At 55.3% G+C, this 26,155-nt stretch overlaps 1 protein-coding gene across 5 annotated transcripts; it reads right to left on the reverse strand.

Annotated features, from left to right (window-relative positions):
• Positions 1–229: 229 nt before the first annotated feature.
• On the reverse strand, positions 230–25,082 carry LOC104660758 (modulator of VRAC current 1). 5 transcript variants are annotated; one of them, XM_010361207.2, is made up of 13 exons: positions 24,848–25,077; positions 24,286–24,446; positions 23,874–24,109; positions 22,269–22,358; positions 19,601–19,654; positions 19,181–19,282; positions 16,067–16,168; positions 15,476–15,547; positions 12,404–12,520; positions 8,509–8,565; positions 6,445–6,567; positions 3,798–3,962; positions 1,230–1,569 (listed from the first exon to the last, which is right to left on the reverse strand). In XM_010361207.2, the coding sequence occupies exons 3-13, from the start codon at positions 24,048–24,050 to the stop codon at positions 1,495–1,497; spliced, it is 1,134 nt and encodes a 377-aa protein (XP_010359509.2). In that variant the 5' UTR covers positions 24,051–24,109; positions 24,286–24,446; positions 24,848–25,077; the 3' UTR covers positions 1,230–1,494. The 5 variants fall into 5 exon arrangements, with proteins under 5 accessions (XP_010359511.2, XP_010359512.2, XP_010359513.2 ...); XM_010361209.2 differs by lacking the exons at positions 22,269–22,358; positions 24,286–24,446 and having other exon boundaries at positions 230–1,569; positions 24,505–25,082; XM_010361210.2 differs by lacking the exons at positions 19,181–19,282; positions 24,286–24,446 and having other exon boundaries at positions 230–1,569; positions 24,505–25,082.
• Between the last annotated feature and the right edge of the window lie 1,073 nt (positions 25,083–26,155).

The raw sequence follows: 26,155 nt of genomic DNA on the forward strand, positions 1-26,155 counted from the left end.
TCCCAGGCCTCCTGGTTCTTTGATCCTGATGGCCCCAGGCCACAGAATGCATCTCCGGGCCTTTCCAGCAGCCCATGGGGGACTAGTCAATACACCCGAAGGCAATAAAGGGAAAATGTTCATGTGTTCTCAGACCAGAAGGAAAGAAACAAAACCACTGTGAAGAAAAACACCTGCTGGAGAAGTAATGACCAAAATAACAATATTCCTAGTTTTACCATCACCCCAACTCACTGCAGATTTACTGCTGTGTCAGCTGGGAGGATCCAGGCGCTCTCGGGGAAGAGGAGACGCAGGGAACCCACTCGTGGCCATGGCACTATCCAAAGCCAGTGTTATTCTCACACCCAACTGTCCCTGCAGTCTGGCAGGTGGGCAGTGACCGCCTGGGCTGTACCCTAAGACCCCAAAACAGCAGAGATGGAGAAGACCGCTGGCCCTGGGGCCTTCTCAGTGAGGATCAAGACAAAGTATTTGCTAGGAGGTAGAGGGAGCTGGGTGAACCTGTGAGGATTCCTGGGCTCTGACCTGATCTGTCCTGCATTTTGAGTAATGGGAGCAAACACAGAAGGGAGGGGCTCAGCTTCCCCCGGTCACTGGGGCCAGGGAGTCACCGGGGCCAGGGAGACGTGGTCCAGCCCGTTTACAAAGCCTTAGATGCAGTCCCACCCCCAAGAACACTGCCTGTCACAGCAGTGGCCACATGGCACTCCAAGCTGGGCATGACAGTGCCCAGGATGTGGGCAGTGCCCGGGACGTGGGCCAGCCACTGTGGTGGTGGATTCCTCTAGAATGACTGGGTCCACGTAGGAAGACAAGGCAGGCGACCCGGTGTGGACCGGTGTGGATTTCACCTGGGAGAGCAGTGGCAGCCCGTGTCACTTGCACCTGGGCTCTGGAGGAGGGGCCCCCACGGCTCCCGGGCCAGGACAGAGGTGCCCAGCCTTGTTCTCACTGTCCAGGAAGAGCCGCTGGGCAGGCTGAGCCTGGGGCAGGTGCACCTTGCAGGGAAGTAGGTAAGATCCCACTGGGCTGACTGAGCACCCAGGATAGACCCGAAGAGTAGAGGGAAGAAGCCGGGTCAGAGTGGGCAGGAGACACGGGGACCCACAGTCTGACCCCTGGTCAGGTCCAGAGAGCTCCAGCCCAGGCCATGAGAGAGGCAGGACGCGGAGCTGGGGCCTGCTCAGCGGTGGGGCTCTCAGAGGCGGAGCCAGGGGGCCCTTCCTCGGCCTGGGAAGCTGCGGCCATGCTCCTGCTGTTAGGACACGGGAGCCCTTGGCACTGACTGATCTGGCTGAGACACAGACTAGCCAACATTGGTCTATTTTAAAATTAAACTACCCTAGGAAGTGAAAACCCCACTGCAGCCTGGTCTGCCCTCACACAAGGGAAAAGAGGTGTTAGAAGCAGTAGCTCAGGGCGATTAGGGGCTGTGCGTTTCCGTGCTTGGGGCCAGGCTGGGCACTGCCACCCAGTTTCTGCATCCGGGGGTCACTGGGCCATCTGCACCACGACGGCTCTCCAGGCTTTCTCCTTGTCAAACTCCTTCAGCGGGCTCCTGGCCACCTGCGACCGAGACAGGAAAGGTGTTACCTCACCAGGACCACCTGTGCGGCGGGCAGCTGGACACGCCACTCGGCCACAGGCAGCAAGCAGGCAGCATTCTTTTAACTTCAGAAGTTTTCTTTGAATTCGAAGGAAGTGGGGGAACTAACCCCTGGGCCTCTATGGAAAGAGACAAAGGCCTTTACTCCCTCACTGTCCCAGAAACGCCCGCGTCCCCACACCCGCGGTCTCTACGGAGCCTGGGATGGAGCAGCCCTTCACTCGGCCCCTTGCCCTGGCTCTGGGGCGGGGGGCGGGGGAGGCCACCCAAGGGTGGGCATGTGCCTGACGGCCGAGGAAGAAAACACTTAAGGCAGAGGTGACCAGATGCCTCCAGGCACAAGGGAGGACAGCACCAGCCCCAGCTGACTACCTGAGCCCCAGCCGTTCATCCTGCGCCCCAGCCGCCCACCCTGAGCCCCAGCTGCCCACCCTGCGCCCTAGCCGTCCACCCTGAGCCCTAGCCGTCCACCCTGAGCCCCGGGACCAGCAGTTCTGGGATCTGGGGAGAGCACCCCATGCATCCGACTCTGGGCCTTGCTAGTCATCACAGAAACCCAGGTGGGTCTCATTTCAGGCCCAGGGACTGCCGTCCTAGCAGGGAGATTGACCACAGCCAGGTAAAACAACAGCAAAGCAGCTGAGGAGGCAGGTGAAGGGAATGTCAGTGGGGAGCGTGGAGGGTGGGGGCGACTGGGTCAGCTGAGAAACGAGCCAAGGGCAAGAGGGCGTCTTCCAGGACTTAGCGGGCACTGGAGGCTCTGCACCAAGACTCGGAGGCCGGTGGTGTGCCCAACACAGGAGGGCAAGGTATGCAGGGCAAGAGCAGCGGCCGGTCCGCCCAGGGTGGCCTGGAGTTGGGGCAGGACTCAGAGCCCCGCTGAGAGGGGGGCCTGGAGGTGGGGCAGGACTCAGAGCCCCGCTGAGAGGGGGGCCTGGAGGTGGGGCAGGACTCAGAGCCCCGCTGAGAGGGGGGCCTGGAGGTGGGGCAGGACTCAGAGCCCCGCTGAGAGGGTGGCCTGGAGGTGGGGCAGGACTCAGAGCCATGATGAGAGGGTGGCCTGGAGATGGGGCAGGACTCAGAGCCCCGCTGAGAGGGAGGCCTGGAGGTGGGGCAGGACTCAGCCGTGCTGAGAGGGTGGCCTGGAGGTGGGGCAGGACTCAGAGCCATGCTGAGTGGCCACCCGGGTGTTTGGGTATCAAGCTGACAGTCCTCGTGGTCACTGCACCTGAGGGTCAGCGGGCAGGTTTGCCCAGGGGAGCACCGCCAGGACCTGTAGCTCGGTGGAGGGAAGATGCTGAGCCTCCGCCTTTCAGTTGAGGGGGCAGCGAGACAGTAGGCAGGGCCCAGGGGAACACTGTTCAGGCGGTGACAGCCAGAAGTTGTTGACACCCCAGCTCCACGGAGCCCCACGTGCCAGGCTGGGTGGGCAATGCCTTCCCTGCAGAACCGTGTCCCCACCAGAGGCCAGGGGGGGAAACTTCATGACCTGTCCCCACAAAGAGTCCCCACAAAGCCCTCTTCTGTGTCTCCAAGAGCAAATCTGAAAGCATGAAGTCCAGAATATTTCCCAGGGATGGCCTGGGCTTACCTAGGCTTTGTGTTTGTATTTTTAAAAGACATTTTACGGCTGGGCACGGTGACTCACGCCTGTAATCCCAGGCCGAGGCGGGCGGATCACGAGGTCAGGAGTTCGAGATCAGTCTAACCAACATAGTGAAACCCCGTCTCTACTAAAAATAGAAAAATTAGCTGGACGTGGTGGCGGGCGCCTGTAGTCCCAACTACTTGGGAGGCTGAGGCAGGAGAATCGCTTGAACCCGGGAGGCGGAGGTTGCGGTGAGCCGAGATCGTGCCACTGTGCTCCAGCCTGGGTGACAGAGCGAGACTCCTTCTCAAAACAAAAAGAAAAAGAAAAAGACATTTTATTTCTTAGGGGTTTTTCTGGGGTGTTTTTAAAAATACAAAGTGGCACAATGAGCCTTTGAGGGTCGTGGTGTGTGGCCCTTGGAGGCCCTCACCAGGACAGGTGCCCCCACCGCAGGCCTCTCACCTCCCCAGCAGGCGCTCCTGTGGACCACTCACCTCCCCAGTGCCCCCACACCCCACAGGTCTCTCACCTCCCCAGCTGGGCACCCCTGTGGGCCACTCACCTCCCCAGAGCCCCCTCCCCCTGCAGGCCACTCACCTCCCCAGCCAGGCGCTCCTGCGGGCCGCTCTGGGTGTCCCAGGACGTGCCCTGCAGCCTTGCGCTGACCTTGAAGCGCACACACTGGATGGCGGTGCCTGTGTTGAGGCCGGCCTGCAGCAGGAGCACCAGCAGCAGCAGCAGCAGGAGCACATCGTAGGATGGCTGCAGGTGGAAGGAGGTGTGAGCAGGGTGGCCCAGCCGCCCTCCAGCCCAGGAGACCAAAGCTCCCTCGCGCCCACAGCCTTTGCAAAGAGCAGGTGCCAGGCTCAAGTTGGAGCCGCAGTAACCCAAACGCACTGTTATTTCGGCAACCTGATGATAATCATTGTAGCTCAATTAATGAGGTCAATTCTGCTTTAAATTCCATCAGCTTGTGTTCAACAGACAGGAATAAAAGTGACCGAACCACAGCCAGGCCCTGTGGACAGTGCTGGCTGCTAGTGGTCAAGTCGCTCCACCCCTCCTGCCCCAACACCCACAAGGCTCAGTCCTGGAGCCAGCAAGACCGTCTGCAGGAGGCAGAAGTGCTGACCGTCCCGTGTCAGCAGGATCCTGAGCAGAGGAGAGAGGGGGCAGCCATCCTGGGGGGGTGGGGGCACAGGCCCCCAGCAGCTTCACCCCTGAGCCCCAGCTGCTGGGAAGGAAGAGGCAGGAGGTAGTGCGGTGAGCTTGGCAGGGAAGAGGATGGAGGGAGCAACCAAGGATGCGGGGAGCCAGAGAGTGACCACAGAGCACCCAAACCCTCTGTGCCCGTGGATAGCTTTCCAGTGTTGGCCCAGGAAAAACAAAGCAACTACGTGCAGGAGCGATGAAGGAATTCAGAAGAGCTCTGATCCCCTTGGGTATCAAGGAAACACCAGGATAAATTATTAAGTTTAAAAAAACAAGCAAGGGGCCGGGCACAGTGGCAGGAGCCTCTCATCCCAGCACTTTGGGAGGCCAAGGTGGGCGGATTGCTTGAGCCCAGGAGTTCAAGACCAGCCCTGGCAACAGAGTGAGACCTGGTCTCTGAAAAATACAATAAGTAAACACATAATTAAAAAGTGAGGTACATGGCTCAGCGCGGTGGCTCACGCCTGTAATCCCAGCACTTTGGGAGGGCGAGGCAGGCGTATCACTTAAGGTCAGGAGTTCAAGACCAGTCTGGCCAACATGTTGAAACTACAAATATACAAAATTTATTATACAAAATATACAAAATTCTGCCAAAAATACAAAAATTAGCCGGACGTGGTGGCATATGCCTGTAATCCCAGATGCTCCGGAGGCTGAGGCAGGAGAATCACTTGAACCCAGGAGGCAGAAGTTGCAGTGAGCCAAGACTGTGCCAGTGCACTCCAGCCTGGGCGACAGCGTGAGACTCTGCTTTAAAAAAAAAAAAAAAAAAGCAGCAAGGTACAGAATAGTAATTGTGATTCTGGTGTACACGCTGTTTTGTAAGAAAGGAAAGAAAATTATCATCTGTTTGCCCATAAGAGGAACAGGTCAGTCGGACGTGAGATCGTAGCTTCTCTGAGCTCATCTTTCAGAGTCTGGCTTTTGAACCACATAAATATTTTATATATTCAAAAAATGCCATTTTAAAAAGAAAAAAGCACGAAGCCCTAAAATGGAATACAACCAGAGGCCATTAAACTTAATGGGGCATCAAACCCAAAGAATAACCCCACACAGAAAGGGGCCGACTTCGCTGGCGTGTGGCTGTCCCCTCTTAGCAGAATGCATGCTGAGGGCAGAATGGAAGCCTCAGGTCACTCAGGAGACAGCCCCTGGGTGGTAATATTGTCTCTTGTAATCGTGAAAAATTATGTGCATATTGTAAGACAACATGAAGTAGCAGATATATTAAATGTCACAGGAAACAAAATATTTGGAGTAGGAGTGGGGGAAGCAAACATAAGAAAAGTCAAGAAAAAACCCCAGGCCGGGCCGTTGTAGCTCACATCTGTAATCCCAGCACCTGTGGGAGGCTGAGGACACTGTCCCCCATCAGACAGGGACTCCATCCCGCATCAGAGAGTGACTCCATCTCCCAAGCTGTGACTCCATCCATCAGTGACTCCATCCATCAGTGACTCCATCTCCCATCAGACAGTGACTCCATCCCCCATCGGCACACCCATGTTGACCTGGAGCAAACAGCTTGAATACAGGTCATCTAATGATTTGGGTGGCAAAACCACTTACATTGGAAATAAGAACAAACAAAAAAACACACCAGGTATCTAAGAAATACCTGTAGCTACACATGCCTGAGCCTTCAAAGTCGTGTTGGAGATAAGCTCCTACTGGGCCAGCTCAAAGTCACGGGACTTTGAATTCTCCTTCAATTCACCCATTAAACTCAATGCAGTTCTGGTGCAAATCCAAAAAGTGTGTCTCACAAACTCAGGACAGATTTTAAAATGGGCTCAGGGACAGAAGGGGTCCCAGGTCCCTGTGAAGCAGGTGGTGGCCCCAGATCCAGGGCGGAATTGAGGCCCCGAGGCCCTGGGGCCAGGCTGCCCAGGAACAGTGGAGGAGGCCCCGCCTGGAGCTGCCCCTGAGGCCGGGTCCCACAGAGTCCTAGGCAAAGCCAGCAAGGGCCAGGCCAACACGCAGAGCACTGCATGTCTGGAGGGCCCCAAAATAAAACACAACTCACTTCTATGGCTGGCGGGTAATCTTTAAACATCTCCACGATTCTCATGACGCTGAATGACAGATATCCAGAGGCTGTGAACAGCAGCGGAGACGTGAGGCTGCTTATGGCTATCAGCACCTCCACCTGGAAAAAAGCGCGGGTTGCAGGGCCAGGGCCGGAGCCCGGGAGCCCAGGACAGGGGGCGTGGCTGGGTGCTCAGGGGCGTAGTCCCAAGCTGGTTCCCAGCATGGCTCCTGCTGAAACCTCTGCCTTTTCTTTTTTCTTTTCATTTTTCTTTTCTTTTCTTTTCTTTTTTTTTTTTTTTTGAGACAGAGTCTCTCTCTGTCACCTAGGCTGGAGTGCAGTGGCGTGATCTTGGCTCACTGGAACCTCCGCCTCCCAGGTTCAAGCAATTCTCCTGCCTCAGCCTCCCAAGTAGCTGGGATTACAGGCCCCTGCCACCACGCCCAGCTAATTTTTGTATTTTTAGTAGAGACGGGTTTTGCCATGTTGGTCAGGCTGGTTTCGAACTGCTGACCTCAGGTGATCCACCCACCTTGGCCTCCCAAAGTGCTGTGATTACAGGCGTGAGTCACCGCGCCCAGCCTGCCTTTCTTTCTTTTCTGAGATGCAGTCTCCCTCTGTAGCCAAGGCAGGAGTGCAGTGGCACAATCTCTGCTCACTGCAACCTCTGCCTCCTGGGTTCAAACAATTCTCCTGCCTCAGCCTCCTGAGTAGCTGGGATTACAGGCATGCGCCACCACATCCGGCTAATTGTTTTGTATTTTTAGTAGAGACAGGGTTTCGCCATATTGTCAGGCTGGTCTCGAACTCCTGACCTTGTGATCCACCCACCTTGGCCTCCCAAAGTTCTGGGATTACAGGTATGACCAGCCTGCCTTTTCATTCAAAGCACAGTGCCACGAGTTTTTAAATATTTACTATCTAGGCATGGTGGCTCACATCTGTAATCCCAGCACCTTGGGAGGCTGAGGAGGGCAGATCACCTGAGGTCACTAGTTCGAGACCAGCCTGGCCAACATGGCAAAACCCCCATCTCTACTAAAAATACAAAAAACCGGGAGTGGTGGCACATGCCTGTCGTCCCAGCTACTTGGGAGGCTGAGGCAGGAGAAGACTTGAACCCGGGAGACAGAGGTTACAATGAGCTGATATCACACCACTGCACTCCATCCTGGGTGACAGAGCAAGACTGTCTCAAACAAACAAAACCAAGAAACAACATTTACCTGCAATTCTCCACTCTTGAAAAAATAACCCTTCGGCATGGGTCACCTCCTTCACTGTTCTGAAGTCTGTCCTGTCCTTTTAACCCACCCCAAATTCCCGTTTAACCTGTCAAGTCTCAGAGACAGCCTTCACTCATGCCAAGCACGGGCAGTCACCTTGCAAAGCACTCAGGGTCCACGTTTTGGCAGCAGTCATTAATAATCGACCAGTTCATATCCCACTGCTGCCAGTTTGTGACAGTTTTGGCCGGGCGCAGTGGCTCATGCCTGTAATCCCAGCACTTTGGGAGGTCGAGGCAGGTGGATCACCTGAGGTCAGGAGTTCGAGACCAGCCTGGCCAACATGGTGAAAACCCGTCTCTACTAAAAATACAAAAATTAGCTGGGCGAGGTGGCGGGCACCTATAATCCCAGCTACTCGGGAGGCTGAGGCAACAGAATCGCTTGAACCCGGGAGGCGGAGGTTGCAGTGAGCCAAGATTGTGCCATTGCACTCTAGCCTAGGGACAAGAGCAAGACTGTGTCTCAAAAAAAAAAAAAAAAAAAAAAATGAAATCGATCAGCCTTAGGAGGTGCAGATGATGCTCAGGCACTGGTCTCCTTCCGTGGTTAGGCATGGAGAGCGCTTCCAGAGTCTACACCGCCTTGCTCAGGTCTGCCTGTCCCTGGGAACAGTCCCTGCTGGGTGGGCCAGCCTCCGCCTCCCACAACCTCCACCCTCCTCAGCCCACAGGCCCTGCAGCCGGGTCCCTACAGTCGGGCTGGAGCCTGGTCACATGGCACCAAGGGAGGGCGGGGCCAGGCCCTGACACCTAGGGGTGAGGGGTTCACCTACCAGACACTTGCTGGGACACTCTGCTGTCACATGACTGGCAATGGCACTTGGAAAGCACTAGGAGAAATAAAAAAGGAAAGATTTTAGGGGAAATAGTCCAAGAAGTCAAATTCCAAAGATGTGCTCTCCCACCAGTGACCCCTCCATCCAGGCTGCCTGGCTGGTGCAGGGCTTGTGTTGGGGTGGGGGGGGCGGTGCCCAAGGGTGCAGCTGGGGCAGGGACGGGTCCGCAGGGAAGCAGGGGTAGCCTCTCAGAGGTTTTGTGTTCTCTCTGTTCCTCAACCATTGGTTTAAAATTGTAAGCCTGTAGGAAAGCTGCCAGAGCAGTGCAGGGGTCATCTGAGGCATCTGAGGCCCCAAAATCACCAGTCCTTGACAGTCACATCTGTGCTCTCTCCCGCTCTCCCAGACAGCCTGACGCCTGAACACCTGAGTGTGCTGGCTTAGCCCAGAGCACTTGTGCACACACCCAAAGCAGCACCACGCCCGAGAGACTGCACGTGGGGCCGATGTGGTCCATGCCCACATTCTTCCACTTGTCCTCATCACATTCTTTTTTTAAATTTTTAAATTTTTCTTTCTTCTTTTTCTTTCTTTCTTTTTTTTTTTTTTAAAGACAGAGTCTTGCTCTGTCACCCAGGCTGAAGTGCAGTGGCGCGATCTCAACTCACTGCAACCTCCGCCTCTCAGGTTCAAGCCTCCCGAGTAGCTGGGATTACAGGCGCCCGCCACCACGCCCGGCTAATTTTTGTATTTTTAGTAGAGACGGAGTTTCGCCTTGTTGGCCAGGCTGGTCTCGAACTCCCGACCTTGTGATCCGCCCGCCTTGGCCTCCCAAAGTGCTGGGATTACAGGTGTGAGCCACCGCGCCCGGCCCTGATCATGTTCTTTATAGAACTGTTTGTTTGTTTCTTCCTGATCCAGATTCAGTCGCCATTGTGCTCATAGTCTCCTTGTGGGTCTCTGTTAATCGGGGAGTCCCTCAGCCTCTGTCACCTCCGTTACCTGGACGCTTCTGGGGACTGCAGCCCGTCAGCTGCAGTCGGGCCTCCGTGTGGGACAGGATTTCTTCACGATGTGCCTTAGGGAGCCTTGGAGGAGCCTCTGCAGTGCCCCAGGGTGTGGACTGCCCCTTCCTGATGATGCTGACTTGACTCAGTGGGTTAGGGGGATCTGCGGGTTCCTCTGTTGGATGAGCGCCTCTTCCTTTTTATAACCAAGAAATGCCCTTTTCCCACTTATTGTAAGGAGGCTGCCTTAGTTCTACATAATGTGGGCAGAGGGAGGACGCATGATCTTTGTCCTCTTCATCCCCCCAAAGGTGTCCAGGTGCCAGCACGCGCCAGCACCCCAGCCCGGCCTGCTGGGGAGAGGGCTGCATCAGCCAGGTGAGAGGGTGGGCAGGACAGAGACAGGCTCCGAACAGGGGAGCCTGGGCAGTGAGGGGAAGACTGGGGAGCTGAGGGGCTGCCGGTGCAAAGGCCCCAAGCCGTCTGTGGGGGGGGTGTGGCCCTGGCCAGGGAGGCTGAGGTGTCAACGCAGGGGTGTCTCCTGGGCTTGGTGCTTCTGAAGGGGCCTTCTACCTGTAGCAGCGGTGAGGGCACAGGAAGGGATGGTGGCTTCAGGGCGGCCTATTCATGGCCCCAGTGAGCCACAAGAGGGCAGGAGTTTCCCTGTTTACCCAGCACGGTCACTCCGACCCCTGCCCTAGAGCACCAGGAAGCTCAGCCGTAAGGGCTGGGGCAGCTCAGTCAAGGGCCCTGCCCTCGAAGGGTCCGGACCTGCAGCCCAGCCCCCAACTCCAGCCCTGGGCACCTGGTGCAGGCCCTGGGCCCCTCTGCCACACCCAGGCCAGACTCAGGCAGGCGGAGCTGGCTCCCCCATCACGTACACCTCAGTGCTCTCCCCTCCTCCTGGGGTCTCCCGGGCTGCTCCTGCCCTGAAGAGAGGATTGGAAGTGTGGGTGGATTTAGGGACACCCAGGAGGCAGCACCTGATGGGCGTGGGGTGCTCTGGGGAGAGCAGAGCAGCCCCCGGGGCAGGAGGGGTCTGCGGGGCGGGAGGGGCCGTGTAATGAGGGCTGACGGCAGGGACAGGGAAGGGGATGAGGCAAGTGCCTTTCATTCTCAACTTTGTGCAGGTATGTGGTCTCCATCCTCCCTTAGCTTTGGGATGTAATCCTTGCATGTCAGACCCCAGGGTCAGATGTGCACACCTGCAGGCGTCATTCTCTCTGTACAGACCCGCCTGAGTGGGCACCCACGTGAGTTCTCTGTCTCGGCAGCCGGCCCTGGTCCTGCCCCTTCCGGGGGTGTGGCTCCATCCCAGCTGGGCCCTGCCTGGGTCTCTTTCCGGCTCTGAGGGCCTCAGCAGCCCACTAGGTCGGGCACTGGTGCCCTGGGGGCATTGCTCTGAGCCTACTCACCCCCAGAGGGAGCTGAGCCACAGCTGCCACCAATGGGATGTGTACACCCGGCAGGTATGGGCCTTCTCGGCAGTCCACCCGGCCATACCACACCCAGGCAGGCGTGGGGCCCTTCTCAGCAGTCCGCCTGGCCATACCGCTCCCGGGCAGGCGTGGGCCCCTTCTCGGGGCAGTCCGCCTGGCCATACCGCTCCCGGGCAGGGCGTGGGCCCCTTCTCGGGGCAGTCCGCCTGGCCATACCGCTCCCGGGCAGGCGTGGGCCCCTTCTCGGGGCAGTCCGCCTGGCCATACCGCTCCGGGCAGGCGTGGGCCCTTTCTCGGCAGTCCGCCCGGCCGTACCGCTCCCGGGCCTTCTCGGCAGCTTGAGGAAGAGCCCCCCCTCTACTGCCCAGGAGGAGCCCGTAGCTGATGCTGGGTGCTCACCATTCCTGCTCATGTACATAAGAGAATAGGGGCAAAATCTAGAAATCCACACAGCATGAGACAAACCAGGGGCTGGCTGTCAACACCGGTGTGCAGGCCACTACATGGCAAGGTGCCGAGGACCTCACGGGGTTTCGTCCGGAGGCAGGTGGGCGGTGGCTTTGGGTGGGCCACAGGCCGTGAAGGGATCTGGCGTGTGGAGGGGTTGCTCTAGACTCAGTGTTCTGAGGGAACACACCTGTGATCCCAGCACTTCGGGAGGCCGAGGCAGGCAGATCACTTGGGGTCAGGAGTTCAAGACCAGCCTGGCCAACATGGCAAAACCCCGTCTCTACTAAAAATACAAAAAAATTAGCTGGGCGTGGTGGTCCACACCTGTAATCCCAGCTACTCAGGAGGCTGAGGTGGGCAAACTGCTTGAACCTGGGGAGGGGCAGAGGTTGTAGTGAGGTGAGATTGCGCCACTGCACTCCAGCCTGGGCGGCAGAGTGAGACTCCATCTCAAAAAATAAATAAATAAACAAAATAAAATAAAATAAATAAAACAGTGCCTATGTATTGAGCATGTGGCATGTGCTAGGTGCTGTGTGACACATCTGCTACGGTAACATTTAATATAAAGTAATAACAGAAATATGCTGCGTTGTATAAAAGACATGTTGTAATATAAATGCATTATATATTAGAAAATTATATAGAATAATAAACATCTATGGCCTGACATTCGTATGTTTAAAAACCTAGAATAATAAAAATAATTGTTTTTTTTCAGGAAAAATAATATAAAATAATCATACAAACTAATATAAAAGCAGTTAATTATTTGACTCATTTAATCCTTAACTCCCCAGTTCTTCTGAATTGGGGGCAGGCAAGGACCCTCCATGGCGCCTCCCTGTCTGAGTGCACCAAGACTGAGCTCGGGGCCCAGCCACGCAGGATCTGAGCGGCGTGGCCCACAGCGGTGGCGGGCGGGCCAGAGTGGGTACTCACAGCCATAGCCGCATGGCCCGGAGCGGTGGCGGGCGGGCCAGGGGAGGTACTCACGGCCACTAGGATCCAAAAGAACGTCACTGAGAGGTGTGGGCCTGAGACTGAGTCATCCACGTTCAGGGCAATGATCCCCCCGAGGACGGCAGAGATGCCTGCGATTACCTCGACCACCTGGAGGGGACGGGACAACACCGGCTCATGGGGGCCACCCCGAGGAAGTGGAGACACCCCCAGATTACCAGAATGCACTGTGCAGACACGGACCCCCGGGAGCAGGGTGCGGTGGGCTGGCCCCGGCTCTAACTGTGGAGGAGCCCACTTGGACAGACCCCCAGCCTCACCGGGCCCAGCCCCCTGCCCTCAGCTGCGGCTTTTCACGTCCCTCCTGGAGTGAAATAGCTGAAGGGGTGTTTCTCACACTGCTGCTTCTGTCTACAGAAACCGAGGATATTGACCTGACAGTGGTGAGGGCAGAAAACCAAGACCCTCAGACCCCCTTCCCTGTCCTCACAGTGTGGCAGGCGGTGGTGCTCAGGCCCTGGACTCCATTGAGGGGACTCAGGAAAACAGGCCTGGGGCAGAAGCAGCTTCCCATAGGACACGCCCACCCACCCGTGCCATGTGGGTTTGCCATTGCCACGGCAACACTGGACGCCACCACCCCTTTCTGTGCCAACGATCCAACCACCTAGACGTTACCACCCCTTTTCTAGAAATTTCTGCATAACCTGTCCCTTAATTAGCATATACTTACAAGAGGGTATAAATAGGAGGCAGAGCTATCTCTGAGCTGCTGCTCGAGGCGCCCTGTCAGCTGGGGAGCCCTGCTCAACTGCCACTGCAATCAAAGCTGCTGTCTGTCACCAGCAGCTCGCCCTTGAATTCTTTCCTGGACAAAGCCAAGAACCCTCCTGACCTAAGCCCTGGTTGTGGGCTCATCCGCCCTGCACCATCAGGGCTGCAAACAGCACGAACAAACCCAGGGAGGGCTGGGGAAGAAACCAACGCCCGAACACCTGCTCGCACGAAGGATCTCTGTGAGGCGCACATGCAGAGCTGTGGCCGGCAGCAAAGCCAGGCATGAGGAGCCGGCCAGCAGGGGCCTGGGGGCCAGACGGGACCTGGGCAGCCAGGCCTCGCATCCAGAAGGCACAAAACTCCAGATGCACAAAGAAAGCTGAATTCCCAGCCAGGCACGGCGGCTCATGCTTGTAATCCCAGCACTCTGGGAGGCCGAGGCAGACAGATCACGAGGTCAGGAGTTTGAGGCCAGCCTGGCCAACGTGGTAAAGCCTGTCTCTACTAAAAACACAACACTTAGCCCAGCGTGTTGGCGCATGCCTGTAATCCCAGCTACTCGGGAGGCTGAGGTAGGACAATTGCTTAAACCCAGGAGGCAGAGGTTGCACTGAGCCCAGATCATGCCACTGCACTCCAGCCTGGGCGACAGAGTGAGACTCCACCTTAAAAAATAAATAAATAAATAAATAAATAATGAAGCTGAATTCCCACCTGACAGAGACCATGACCACCAAGCAGAAAACTCCGGAAACAGAGAGACCGCCCACAAAGGACAGCACCTGGGCCTCCGTAGACAGTGGAATAAACACGTCCTCGGGGAAAGTGTCAACCTGGACCTCTCTCCAGGAGAACTGTCACTTAGGAATGCGAAGAACCAGCCCAAACTGGAGAAGCCTCTCGAAAACCGACTTCTAAAGAATGAAGCAGAACGGGGCCAGGCACAATGGCTCATGCCTGTAATTCCAGCACTGTGAGAGGCCGAGGCGGGCAGATCACCTGAGGTCAGGAGATGGAGACCAGCCTGGCCAGCATGGTGAAACCCTGTCTGTACTAAAAATACAAAAATTAGCTGGGTGTGGTGGCAGGCGCTTGTAGTCCCAGCTACTCGGGAGGCTGAGGCGGGGGAATCGCTTGAACCCAGGAGGCAGAGGTTGCAGTGAGCTGAGATTGCACCACCGTACTCCAGCCTGGGCAATGGAGCAGGACTCCGTCTCAAAATAAAAGAAAAAAAAAAGAAGCAGAATGGAAATGGAACCTAAAAAGAGGACTGAAATGCTAAATAAAGGGAAACAAAGGCCCTGGGAAATGCACAGGGACCAAGTCAAGCACACAGGAGGCTATCCCATTGTTGGAGTCAAAAGGCAAAATGTCACTAAACATCACACGCTGGACAGACGTCTCATGATCCGTTTATCAAGGAGCATGTTCGAATATGAAGGGCAACCGCCAAAAGGATACTGAAAATTCTCCCATCCAAAATTAGAGGGAAAAGGAAGGACGGAGCCTCCGCCAATTCAAAAGAAGGCAGGGAAGAAGGGAAAAAGGCAAAATCGGGGAAAATGGAAAACTCAAAAGATGGTGAAAATAAGTAGAAATTTATCAGTAATAACTCTCAAAGGAAATGGGCTACATTCAAAAGGCTAGGGAGATAGAATGACATAAGATAAAGAATAAAATGCAGTTACGTGCTGCTTATAACAATTATACTAAAGTATAAGGCAAGAGAAGTTGAAAGTAAGAAGAAGAGAGGCCGGGTGCGGTGGCTCACGCCGGTAGTCCCAGCACTTTGGAAGGCCTGGGTGGGTGGATCACTTGAGGTCAGGAGTTCAAGACCAGCCTGGCCAACATGCCGAAACCCCGAAACCCCGCCTCTACTAAAAATAGAATAATTAACCGGGTGTGGTGGCGGGCGCCTGTAGTCCCAGCTCCTCAGGAGGCTGAGGCAGGAGAATCACTTGAACCCGGGAGGCAGAGGTGGCAGTGAGCTGAGATCGTGCCACTGCATTCCAGCCTGGCTGATGGAGTGAGACTCCGTCTCAAAAAATAAGAATAATAATTCCTCGGGGACAGCAGTGTCAACACACCTACCGCGATAAACTCCCCACTAAAACTTACAGAACACCAGTAGCACCTTTCGTGATAAGGTACTTTGTTACCAACGATACTAGTAACAGACCAGAGTCTCCACAGATGAGGCAGGCGCACGCTGCAGTCTAGACAGCCAGCTCTTAGCCAACTCGGAATAGAAACGTGATGTTTAATCCAGCCTCAGTCACCCCCGACAGAGTATGAGAGAAAAGAGAAAGAAAAGGGAAGTTTTCTTACGGAATAAGATTTCAGGACCCGAGCAGGAAATGGCACTTCGCCCAGAATGTTGGTGCTGTCAGACATGGAGCCCTACGAAGAAACAGAACTGTCACCCCAGGCGCACGGGCACAGGGACTCGGCACTGCTGCTGGCATCTGGCCGCCCTGAGCAGTGGGCCAGGTCGGCCTGCGGTGTAGACGCGAGACGACCTTGGAGTCACCCATGAATCTCTGGGCTTGAGGAAACGTTCACACACATGGTCCTTGCACACGAAAACGCGTTTACAGATGTGGTGTCTCCTGGTGATCCCCTCGGGACGAGCACCGAGCACTGGACTGAGTCAGGCTTAGGGGGAGGGGAAGGGTACAGCATCTGTCCTCACCTCCCTGTAGCCAGTGGCCGCCAACCCCTCACCCAGCTCCAGACCTGCTCCTGGCCGAGGTTTCTAAGACCCAGGAGAGTGGGGTCTCGTGGGAATGCCCTGGAGCAGCCCAGATTGGCCCTCTGAAGGTGACGCTGAGACCCACCCTGCAGATGGGGGTGCGACTCGCTCACCCTGGGGCAACGCCTCTGCACCCCCTGCCCTGTGGGGTCAGAAGCTGCACCCACCTTCTTTTTCTTGCAGTACTCCTCGCTGGACCGTGCAGACATGATCACCGTGGCTGCCATGAGCAGCTCCAGCAGGAGCAGCAGGATAAGGTTGAAGTTGATCTGCCAAGGGGCACACACGCTTCAACACCGGGCCTGCCTTTCTCACGCCACTGTGCTTCAGCGTTCGCGGGGCCACCTCACGGGCAGGCTGCGCAGGACTCTCGGCCACGGTCCCCACTTTTCCCGTCCAGGGCCGGCCGTGAGGCGCTGTGGGCCGTGGGGCACTGTGGGCCGCGGGGCGCTGTGGGTTGTGAGGCGCTGTGGGCCGCGGGGCACTATGGGCCGTGGGGCGCTGTGGGCCGTGGGGTGCTGTGGGCCCGTGAGGCGCTGTGGGCCGCGGGGTGCTGTGGGCCCGTGAGGCGCTGTGGGCCGCGGGGCACTGTGGGTTGTGAGGCACTGTGGGCCGCGGGGCGCTGTGGGCCCGTGAGGCGCTGTGGGCCGTGGGGCGCTGTGGGTTGTGAGGCACTGTGGGCCGCGGGGCGTTGTGGGCTGCGGGGTGCTGTGGGCCCGTGAGGCGCTGTGGGCCGCGGGGCGCTGTGGGCCCGTGAGGCGCTGTGGGCCGCGGGGCGCTGTGGGCCCGTGAGGCGCTGTGGGCCGCGGGGCGCTGTGGGCCCGTGAGGCGCTGTGGGCCGCGGGGCGCTGTGGGTTGTGAGGCGCTGTGGGCCGCGGGGCGTTGTGGGCTGCGGGGTGCTGTGGGCCCGTGAGGCGCTGTGGGCCGCGGGGCGCTGTGGGCCCGTGAGGCGCTGTGGGCCGCGGGGTGCTGTGGGCCCGTGGGGTGCTGTGCGCCTGTGAGGCACTGTGGGTCCATGAGGCGCAGTGGGCCGCGGGGCGCTGTGGGCCGCGCAGTCTCTCTGTCTCACATGGGTCTTTGGGGTCTTTTGGTTTTTAAAACCATTCTTAGTTCAAAGGATGTACAAACGCAGGCCAGGGCTGGATTTGGCCTTGGACTCTGGTCTACCGACCCCAATCTGAACGTTCCTTGTTCCCACAAAAGCCTGCACAGGAATGTTTAGAGCAGCTTCATGCATGATTGATAAACTCTGAGAACATAAGGTTTTTTGGAGAGTAATGAAACTACTGTGGGCCCTGACCATATTGGCAGTCACATGAATTTATACGTGTGTTGATATTCATAGAAGCATACATTTTAAAAAGTCAGTGTAGCTGTCTGACAATCTGACAATTTTTTATTTTTATTTTATTTTATTTTTTTTTGAGACGGAGTTTTGCTCTTGTTGCCCAGGCTGGAGTGCAAATGGCGTGATCTTGGCTCACCACAACCTCTGCCTCCCAGGTTCAAATGATTCTCCTGCCTCAGCCTCCCGAGTAGCTGGGATTACAGGTGCCCGCCAGCACACCCGGCTAATTTTGTATTTTTAGTAGAGACAGGGTTTCTCCATGTTGGTCAGGCTGGTCTCGAACTCCTGACCTCAGGTGATCCACCCACCTCAGCTTCCCAAAGTGCTGGGATTATAGGCGTGAGCCACCGCACCCAGCCTGACAATTTTTGAAATACATTTTAAAAAGAAAGAATGCAGAACCATATTCAACTAAAAACAGAGCCTCGAAATATATGAAGTCATAACTAACAGAGCCACAGGAAGATGGAGATGCACCAGCAGTGGTGGGGAAGGACTTGAAACACTTTTCTTAGAAACTGACAGATCAGGCGGAGGGCAGTGGTTTCTCTACTAAAAATACAAAAATTAGCCAGGCACAGAGGCTCACGCTTGAGATCTCAGCACTTTGGGAGACCAGGGCAGGTGGATCATCTGAGGTCAGGAGTTCTAAACCAGCCTGATCAACATGGTGAAACCCCTTCTCTACTAAAAATACAAAAATTAGCTAGGCACGGTGGCGCACGCCTGTGATCCCAGCACTTTGGGAGGCCGAGGTGGGCGAATCACCTGAGGTCGGGAATTCGAGACCAGCCTGACCAACATGGAGAAACCCTGTCTCTACTAAAAATACAAAAATTAGCTGGGTGTGGTGGCACACGTAGTCCCAGCTACTCGGGAGGCTGAGACAGGAGAACTGCTTGACCCCGAGAGGTGGAGGTCACAGTGAGCCAAGATGGCACCACTGCACTCCAGCCTGGGCAAGAGAGCGAGATTCCTTCTCAAAGAGACAAAAACAAGAAGGCAGTTTAGGTGTTCCCACTGGGTTCTCCTGTGTCTGCCCTTTTTTCCTGCCCAATGAGAGTGGCCGGGACATACTCAGGACTCCTCCAGCTCTCCCCAATCATAAAGTGCATTCCACATGTCACACGAAGCAGGAGGCCCTCCTTGCAGTATCTCAGATGAGGTCCTGGTTTCCTTTGAGATTTTTGTCCTTTTTTTTTTTTTTGAGACGGTGTCTTGCTCTGTCTGCCAGGCTGGAGTGCAGTGGCGCCATTTCGGCTCCCACAACCTCTGCCACCCACAATTTCCCATTTTTGTTTAGAGGTGCATAGAACAATTGTCTTACACAGATTGGATGAAACATGGTATTATGTTACCGTTAATTTTTTTTTTTTTTTTTTTTTTTTTTTTTTTTTTGAGACAGAGTCTCGCTCTGTCGCCCAGGCTGGAGTGCAGTAGCCGGATCTCAGCTCACTACAAGCTCCGCCTCCTGGGTTTATGCCATTCTCCTGCCTCAGCCTCCCGAGTACCTGGGACTACAGGTGCCCACTACCTCGCCCAGCTAGTTTTTTTGTATTTTTTAGTAGAGACGGGGTTTCACTGTGTTAGCCAGGATGGTCTCGATCTCCTGACCTCGTGATCCGCCCGCCTTGGCCTCCCAAAGTGCTGGGATTACAGGCTTGAGCCATCGCGCCCGGCTGTTACTGTTAATTTTTAAGGACCATTGCAAAATACATTGTTTACCAATAAATCTGTCTAGCAGAATCACAAGACTTCAATAAAGACAATTATTTTCTTTAGACACATAAATAAAACCCTCAACGTTTATCAAATTCAAGAGCTACGAATAACATTTACCACCTATCTCCAGCTCCACAAACATTTGCTGACACCATCCGTGGGGGTGGGGCTGTGGGTGTCGGGCCTCAGCGCGAAGCTCGCGTGAACTTACATTTATTGCTGATGGGTTCAGGATTAGTTTGCATCCAAACCAAATTAAACACGTAGTGGTCACAGCAAATGTGGAAACGAACAATATCTGAAAGTTGGGGATCTGAAAAACAAGACAGGAGGGGTTTTCCTTCTCTGAATAACGAAAGGAAAAAGGTAACAGATAAGCCACACTTGAGGCCATTAACTAAAAATTATCCTGATTAGGACGCAATGGTGGGGAGTCCTGCGTGCTCAGCCTGCTCTCCCCTCCATGCGGCAAAGGCTGGGCTGGGCAGGAGCTTCACTGTCTTGGGGGCAACCTCAGGGGCCCCTCTCGGTGCCACAGCGTCCGTGTGTGGGCACACACACAGGCACACACGGGCACTGTCGGCCCCTCCGGCTTTCTCCCTGGCAGAGGCTGGGTGCAGGCTGGACTCACCACGTTGGCGTTCCTCCTGGAGACGGTGAAGCTCACAATTGCCGAGGGGATGCACTGGAACGAAACCAGAATCCCGTGAGTCCGCCGCTCACCCAAGCAGCTGAGACCCTGAAATACTCTAACGTTTGCGCTTCCGGAAGGATCCGAATCATATTCGCAAAACAGTGTTGCCAGCCCACTCGACACAGCGGGTTGGCTTGACTAGAAGGCCCCCAGGTACTTCTCAGTTTTAATTTTTTGTTGAGATGGGGTCTCACTCTGTTGCCCAAGCTGATCTTAACTTTGGGCTCAAGTGATCTGTTCACCTTGGCTTCCCAAAGCACTGGGGTTACAGGCGTGAGCCACTGCACCCAACCCCCAGGTACTTCAAAATAATTTATTCTGAAAAAAGTTTTTATTTTTCTGATGTGCTAAAAAGATATTTGTGAATGAAGGCTCTTCCAGCTGGATAAGCTTTGAAGTCTAGAATGTAACTCATGCAGGCTGAATGTAAGACCTGGTCTTTGCTGAAAATCACCCAAAAAGGAAAAAGTATCAGCCAGGTGCAGTGGCTCACACCTCTAATCCCAACTACTCAGGAGGCTGAGCTGGGAGGATCTCTTGAGCCCAGGAGGTCGAGGTTGCAGTGAGCTGTGATTACACCCTGCACTCCAGCCTCAGTGATAGAGCGAGACCTTGTCTCAAAAAAAAAAAAAGAAAGAAAGAAAGAAAGAGGAGGCCAGGCGTGGTGGCTCACACCTGTAATCCCAGCACTTTGGGAAGCAGAGGCAGGTGGATCATGAGGTCAGGAGTTTGAGACCAGCCTGGCCAACATAGTGAAACCCCGTCTCTACTAAAAATACAAAAAATTAGCCTGACTTGCTGGCGGGCGCCTGTAGTCCCAGCTACTCAGGAGGCCGAGACAGGAGAATTGCTTCAACCCAGGAGGCGGAGGTCACAGTAAGCTGAGATCGCCCCACTGCACTCCAACCTGGGCGACAGAGTGAGACTCCATCCAAAAAAAAAAAAAAGGAAGGAAGGAAGGAAGGAATCAAGGAAGAAAGGAAGGAAGGAAGAAAAAGAGGAAGGAAGGAGCGAAGGAAGGAGCAAGACTCTGCGTGTGAGGGAGGCCGAAAGGAGTCCCAGAGCCCCTCGGCCTTCTTGTCTCCAAAGGGCCACACCAAGGCTAGGAGTACAGGGCCAGGGATGGAGGTTGGGACGTCAGGGGCAGGGAGGTGGGCGGAGTCGGGCCAGCCCAGGCCTGTGGCCCTTGCTTCTGCAGCCATGGGACCCCGGGCTCTGAGGCGGGGGTGCGGGCAGGGGCGTCTGAGGGGCTGAGCACAGCAGTGCTGGGTGAGGAGGCCGGAGAAGCCCCGTTGGGGCCTGAGTGAGGGGCAGAGCTGGGACCAGGACAGTCAGGCTCAGTTCAGCACCCACTCAGGTGCCACGAGGGCCCAGGGTAGAGAAGAAAGGCCGACAGCAGGGCCAAATGGAGCCAAGGCTGGGTGCTGGGTGGGCACCTGCCCATATCCGGCGGCCGCTGAAGCTGAAGGGGCACAGCCCACAGCTCCACGGGGACAAGGGCAGCTCCCATGGTGAGGACGAAGGCCACGGAGAAGCTTCCAGAGAGGGCAGCAGAGTGGGACGAGTCACCTGCCCCAAAGAGCTTTGTTCTAAGGGAGCAGGGACACACGACAGCACAGGACGGGGCGTCCACTTTGTTCTTAAGACGTTTGGGGGGCGCTGCTGGGGACAGTCACCAACAGTGTCCCTAGAGAAAGGGCAGGGGCCAGAGACCCAGCAGGCGTGGGGAAGCGAGAGGAGGGGAAGCGAGAGGAGGGGAGTGCTCGGAACTGGCTGAAGCAGGAGGGGCATGGGGTCAGCGGCTTGTGGGCCAGAGCCCAGGGGTCGGCCAGCACTGTGCTCTAGCTGCGGGGATGCTGGAGAGGCAATGACCGGGGCTCACAGAGGACCAGGGGTCAGTGGTCGTCTGTCCTCCTTTGCTCTGAGGATCAGTGGGTGTCCCCACCAGCCTTGGCACCGTATAAGATTCTAGAAGCGCAGCATGAAGCTTTGGGAGGGTGTGGGGCGCAGGTCCCAGTCCCAGTCCCATGAGGGCAGATGCTGCCAGTTTTGGCAGGATGCAGCTGCAGGGTCAGAGTCAACATGCAATTCCCTGCACAGGCATTTGCAGAGCAAGGTTCAGACCTGCTTCATCGGTAATTCTCAAAGGTGATGAATCCTATGTGAAACTAAAGTCATATGAAGAGATTTTTTTTTTTTTTTTTGAGTTGAAGTTTCACTCTTGTTGCCAGGCTGGAGTGCAGTGGCCTGATCTCGGCTCACCGCAACCTCTGCCTCCTGGGTTCAAGTGATTCTCCTGCCTCAGCCTCCCGAGTAGCTGGGACGACAGGCATGCACCACCATACCCGGCTAATTTTTCTATTTTTAGTAGAGATGGGGTTTCTCCATGTTTGTCAGGCTGGTCTCAAACTCCTGACCTCAGGTGATCCGCCTGCCTGCGCCCCGCAAGGTGCTGGGATGACAGGCGTGAGCCACCATGCCCGGCCCATATGAGGAGATTTGAAGGAGGTACAGGTGACAGAAACCTGCACATCTCAGAGCAAAGAAACCTGAGCATGTGCCGGCGAGCTTGGGCACCGGAAGAGGCCTGGAGGAAGCTGCTTACAGAGCCTGCAGCACAGCGCAAGTAATCCATCTCGGCAGGGAACACGTTCCCCAGGTACAGCGAAAACCCTGAGGTCACCAGGAGGCAGCTCTGCAAGACAGCGACAGAAGCCCAGGTTACAACGCACCCCGTCCCCGGCTGGACACCGACCTTTCAGCTTCCACTTCACTGTCTCTGCGTGTTGGTGACTCACCCACGGCCCCCAGCATCAACCGCACCTGCACCCGGGGCCCGCCCAACCCAGGACTCCTCCTGTAGGACAGACGCAGCCCCACTACAGCCCAGTATATGGACCAGCCTCCCCCAGCCATGTCTGAGCATGGACCCCCATGCTGTTATCTGGAGGAGAGAAAGAAGGGGATCTGCCAATATTTAGAGCAAGGAATGGCACCTCTCCCCACAAAATACCCCTGTCCTAACATGTTGTGTGTACAGAGTCTTCCGGATCCCATACTCAGGTCCAGACGCGAGATTGGAAAGCAACTGCCCATCCCCCTCCGTCTGCAGAACCTAATTTCCAGATCTGGAAGAAGATCCCTCCAGGCACGGGCTTTAGGCCTAGGGGCTCCGGAGCAGGGAAGACCCTAGCAGGAGGCAGGGAGGGGGCTCTCTCTCACGCACAGCACCCCAGGGGTGAGACAGAGGGGAGTCAGTGTCAAAGGTCACTGGGACCCAGGGTCCTGGCAGAGGAAGCAAGGTCTGGGGCAGAGGGGACCTGGCCTGGGCAGGGGAGGGGCTGCAACCAAGTCCAGGGCACCGGGCGGAGGAGGGCAGAGCCCGGAGATGGCCGCCACCACCCGGGAGCCGCCTGTCCCCAGCTCCGAGGCAGACGCCTGTCTTGGTGAGGCATGCTCAGGCCATGGGAGGTGGACAGAACCACTGTGGGTGCTGCAGGGGCTGCCGGCAGAGGCGAGGGCACAGGGAGGAGAGAGATTGCAGCCTGGATCTCATTCTCAGCCCAAGCTGCCCGGAACCTGGAGTCCCTGCAGAGAGGCCTGTCCTGCGGCCTGGCTCTGAGCAGCTGTACACACTCAGGTCCAAGTGGCTCCGCCAATCATCTCTGTGCCCACGACAGTGCAGGGAAGGGCCAGGACTCCAGATGTCCAGGGAAGTCCCTCGGACATCTGGCGCTGCCCGTCTGCCCCAGGCCTGTTCCTTTATGCACCAGCTCCCTCCCAGCCGGCCCCTGCGGCTCTCCCTAGGAGGAGGAGGTCCCTGAGGTTCTCTTACTGAGGCCTGACCTGAGGGCCTGAGACACCTCCTCCCACCTTTGCAAGTGACCCCTCGGAGGACTCTGGACCCCCAGAGCCGAGGGTCATGGAGGCTTCCGGGGCCCATGGGTGGCCCCAGGACTGTCCCTGCCTTGGTGGGACTCAGCCACAGCCTGGAGCAGCTCGAGGCTGGCACAACACACACCCATAAATTAATAAAAATAACTGAAAACACAAGCAAAACAAGCTCGTCAGCACCCAAGAGTTTTGCAGCATCAGGGTTAGTCTGAGAGTTGCTCTTTCTGTCCCACCTGGGGCTCCAGGGCTCCGCGGTCCATCACCAGAGGGACCAGGTGCTCGTGGCCCTCCAAGGTCTTGGTGTGGAGCTACTCACCCCCATCAGCACGGAGAAGACCCACGTCTTGGGACTGAAGCAGGGGGGCAGTCTCTTCGACAGCTGCAGGTCGCTCGGCTTCGTGTCCGGGGCGTAGCTGGCGGGGTCTTGCCGGCCCCGCTCCAGTGTGGGCATCCGGTCATAGGCCAGCTCCTCTCTGAATGGCTCCTGGGTCATGGCACTTGGGGATACCACAGCTGTGCTGAATGTACAGCCACGTGTCACCAGTTCTTTATCTGGAATAAAATTATCATTGGTTTTGACCACTCTGAAGAAACTTCAATAAGTTGTTTCCAAGAAATATTTTTTAACAGAAGAGGTATTGTTCATACTGAAGTGCTCTAAATTTGAAGAAGAAAATGAACACTTGAATCTAAAAGTGAAAAAAAATAACTTTCCTGGAAAAACAGACCTGAATAGTCTGGGTTCAGGGTGAGATTCTACGCTTTAAATGCCTCATTGATCCTTGTGGGCCCTCCAGATGCAACAACACCTGACAACTTCCATCGGCAACTTCATCTATGCACCCATCACGCGGGGGACTCAAGCACATTAAACTGCTCCAATTGGTAGCTAAACAAGAGATTGTAAAATACGCCTCTACTTAACGGCTTAATGTCTGAGCACTTACCTCCCCGCCGCTCGGCAGTTGGGAGCGCTGGTCTCTGGGTGAGGGACTTCCAGCAAGAACTATTCACAAATTAAACAAAAGCTCAGCAAACTTGCGCTGAAGGCAGGGGAAGGAGAGCTGCTTCCTGAATATCAATGAGGGGAGGAATCGGGTGCATCCTAGAAATGTTTCGCGTTGGTTGTATAAACCACTGCCTGGGAGCTGTCAGAACCCAGCTAGGAAAGGAAGGGCCTTCCTGTGTCATTCACCAAAGACCTCGGGTATCTCAGAAGAAAGAAGCGTCCCTCAGGTTAGAATCCCACCAAATACACATTCCGAGCAGGCCCTGTTTCTGAAACATAACTGTTTGCTCAAAGGTCTCATACATCTTTCCAAGCAGCCTTTTTCCATCCCCCACAGCCACACGGTGGGAATCGTCTTCACAGGGTCACACAAGCATTCGCGCATTCGGCTTAGCTGTGGGGCCCTTGGGCTGCTCCAGATTCGGCCCTGTGGTTTGCGTGGGCAGCCTGGACGGCTGGTAGGCCCAGTCCCGCTGCCCCCTTTATCTCTGCTCACCAAGCAGAGAAAAACCACAGCAATGTGTGTCGCCCAGAGACACTGGCACCCTGACAGTTACAGCGACAGATTCTTTGTGCACATTGTAAAAAGGCTCAAACCAAAGTTTCTGAAAAACCAGCTCCTTAAACCATGAACCCACATTAAAACTTGAGTAAAGTCATCAGGTTCTAGACCATGGAATGTTCTGTTGTCTTTGTTTCAATCAAGCAAGATGCTTTTAATAAGCTTTTATTAGCTTTTAGTAAGATTACACATGCAAGCATCCCCACCCCAGTGAAAATGCCCACTAAATTACCTCGATCAAAACGAGTAAGTATCAAGTACACATAAATGCAGCTCAAAACACTTTGCTCAACCACATCCCCACGGGAAACAGCAGTGATAAATCTTTAGCAGTAAACGAAAGTTTAAGCTATACTAATATTTTAGGGTTGGTTAATTTCGTGCCAGCCACCGCAGCCAATGTTCTGTTGTCTTCGTTTCAATCCAGCAAGGATGAGAAATAATTTTCACAAACTATAATCCATGAAGTCAAGAACTATTCTGAATGGATTGAGAAACCTCCCAAACTTCTTTTCTGTCTTTTAAAGCGATAAACGGGATTAGTGGGAATTAGTCCAACGGGATCGAATCCTCCTGTGTTTCTTTTGGTTTGGAAAAAAATGTTAATCGGATTTCAACATTTTTTCTTTCAAAAGTTCTCCACTTAAAAATGCAAACAAGCTGCCCTGAACCAGAGGTTGCAGAGCAAACGCCTCAGCTTCCCAGATCATAAGTCGTCACTTGGGAAATGTTCCCATGTTACCGTTGGCAACGCTAGTTTCTAGAACAGGCCCTGTTCTTTCATACGATCTTCCAACAAATTGTTGCTCCTAAAATGCCCTTCCTCCCTCTGCCTGCTGACGTTCCATCATCATTCAACATTCAACAAACATTTACGGGGGTGGACAGAGAAGTGACATCCTTCCTATAGGCTGTTTACATTCAGTGGGGGCACAGGAGTGCACAGGATAAACAAATTAGTGTGTTATTCAGTGATATGGTTTGGCTGTGTCCCCACCCAAATCTCATCTTGCATTGTAATTCCCAT

This window comes from Rhinopithecus roxellana, chromosome 13 (assembly GCF_007565055.1).
Source record: "Rhinopithecus roxellana isolate Shanxi Qingling chromosome 13, ASM756505v1, whole genome shotgun sequence".
NCBI classification, from domain to species: Eukaryota; Metazoa; Chordata; class Mammalia; order Primates; family Cercopithecidae; genus Rhinopithecus; species Rhinopithecus roxellana.

What these genes read in the sequence shown, in the direction of transcription:
- LOC104660758 (XM_010361207.2), bottom strand. Translation starts at nt 24,050, where the DNA reads ATGACCCAGGAGCCATTCAGAGAGGAGCTGGCCTATGACCGGATGCCC. An exon ending in GGGTCCTGAAATCTTATTCC is followed by an intron (nt 12,521 to 15,475) that starts GTAAGAAAACTT and finishes CGTCCCCTCCAG; the next exon opens with GTGGTCGAGGTAATCGCAGG. An exon ending in AGGAGCGCCTGGCTGGGGAG is followed by an intron (nt 1,570 to 3,797) that starts GTGAGTGGCCTG and finishes TCTCGGTCGCAG; the next exon opens with GTGGCCAGGAGCCCGCTGAA.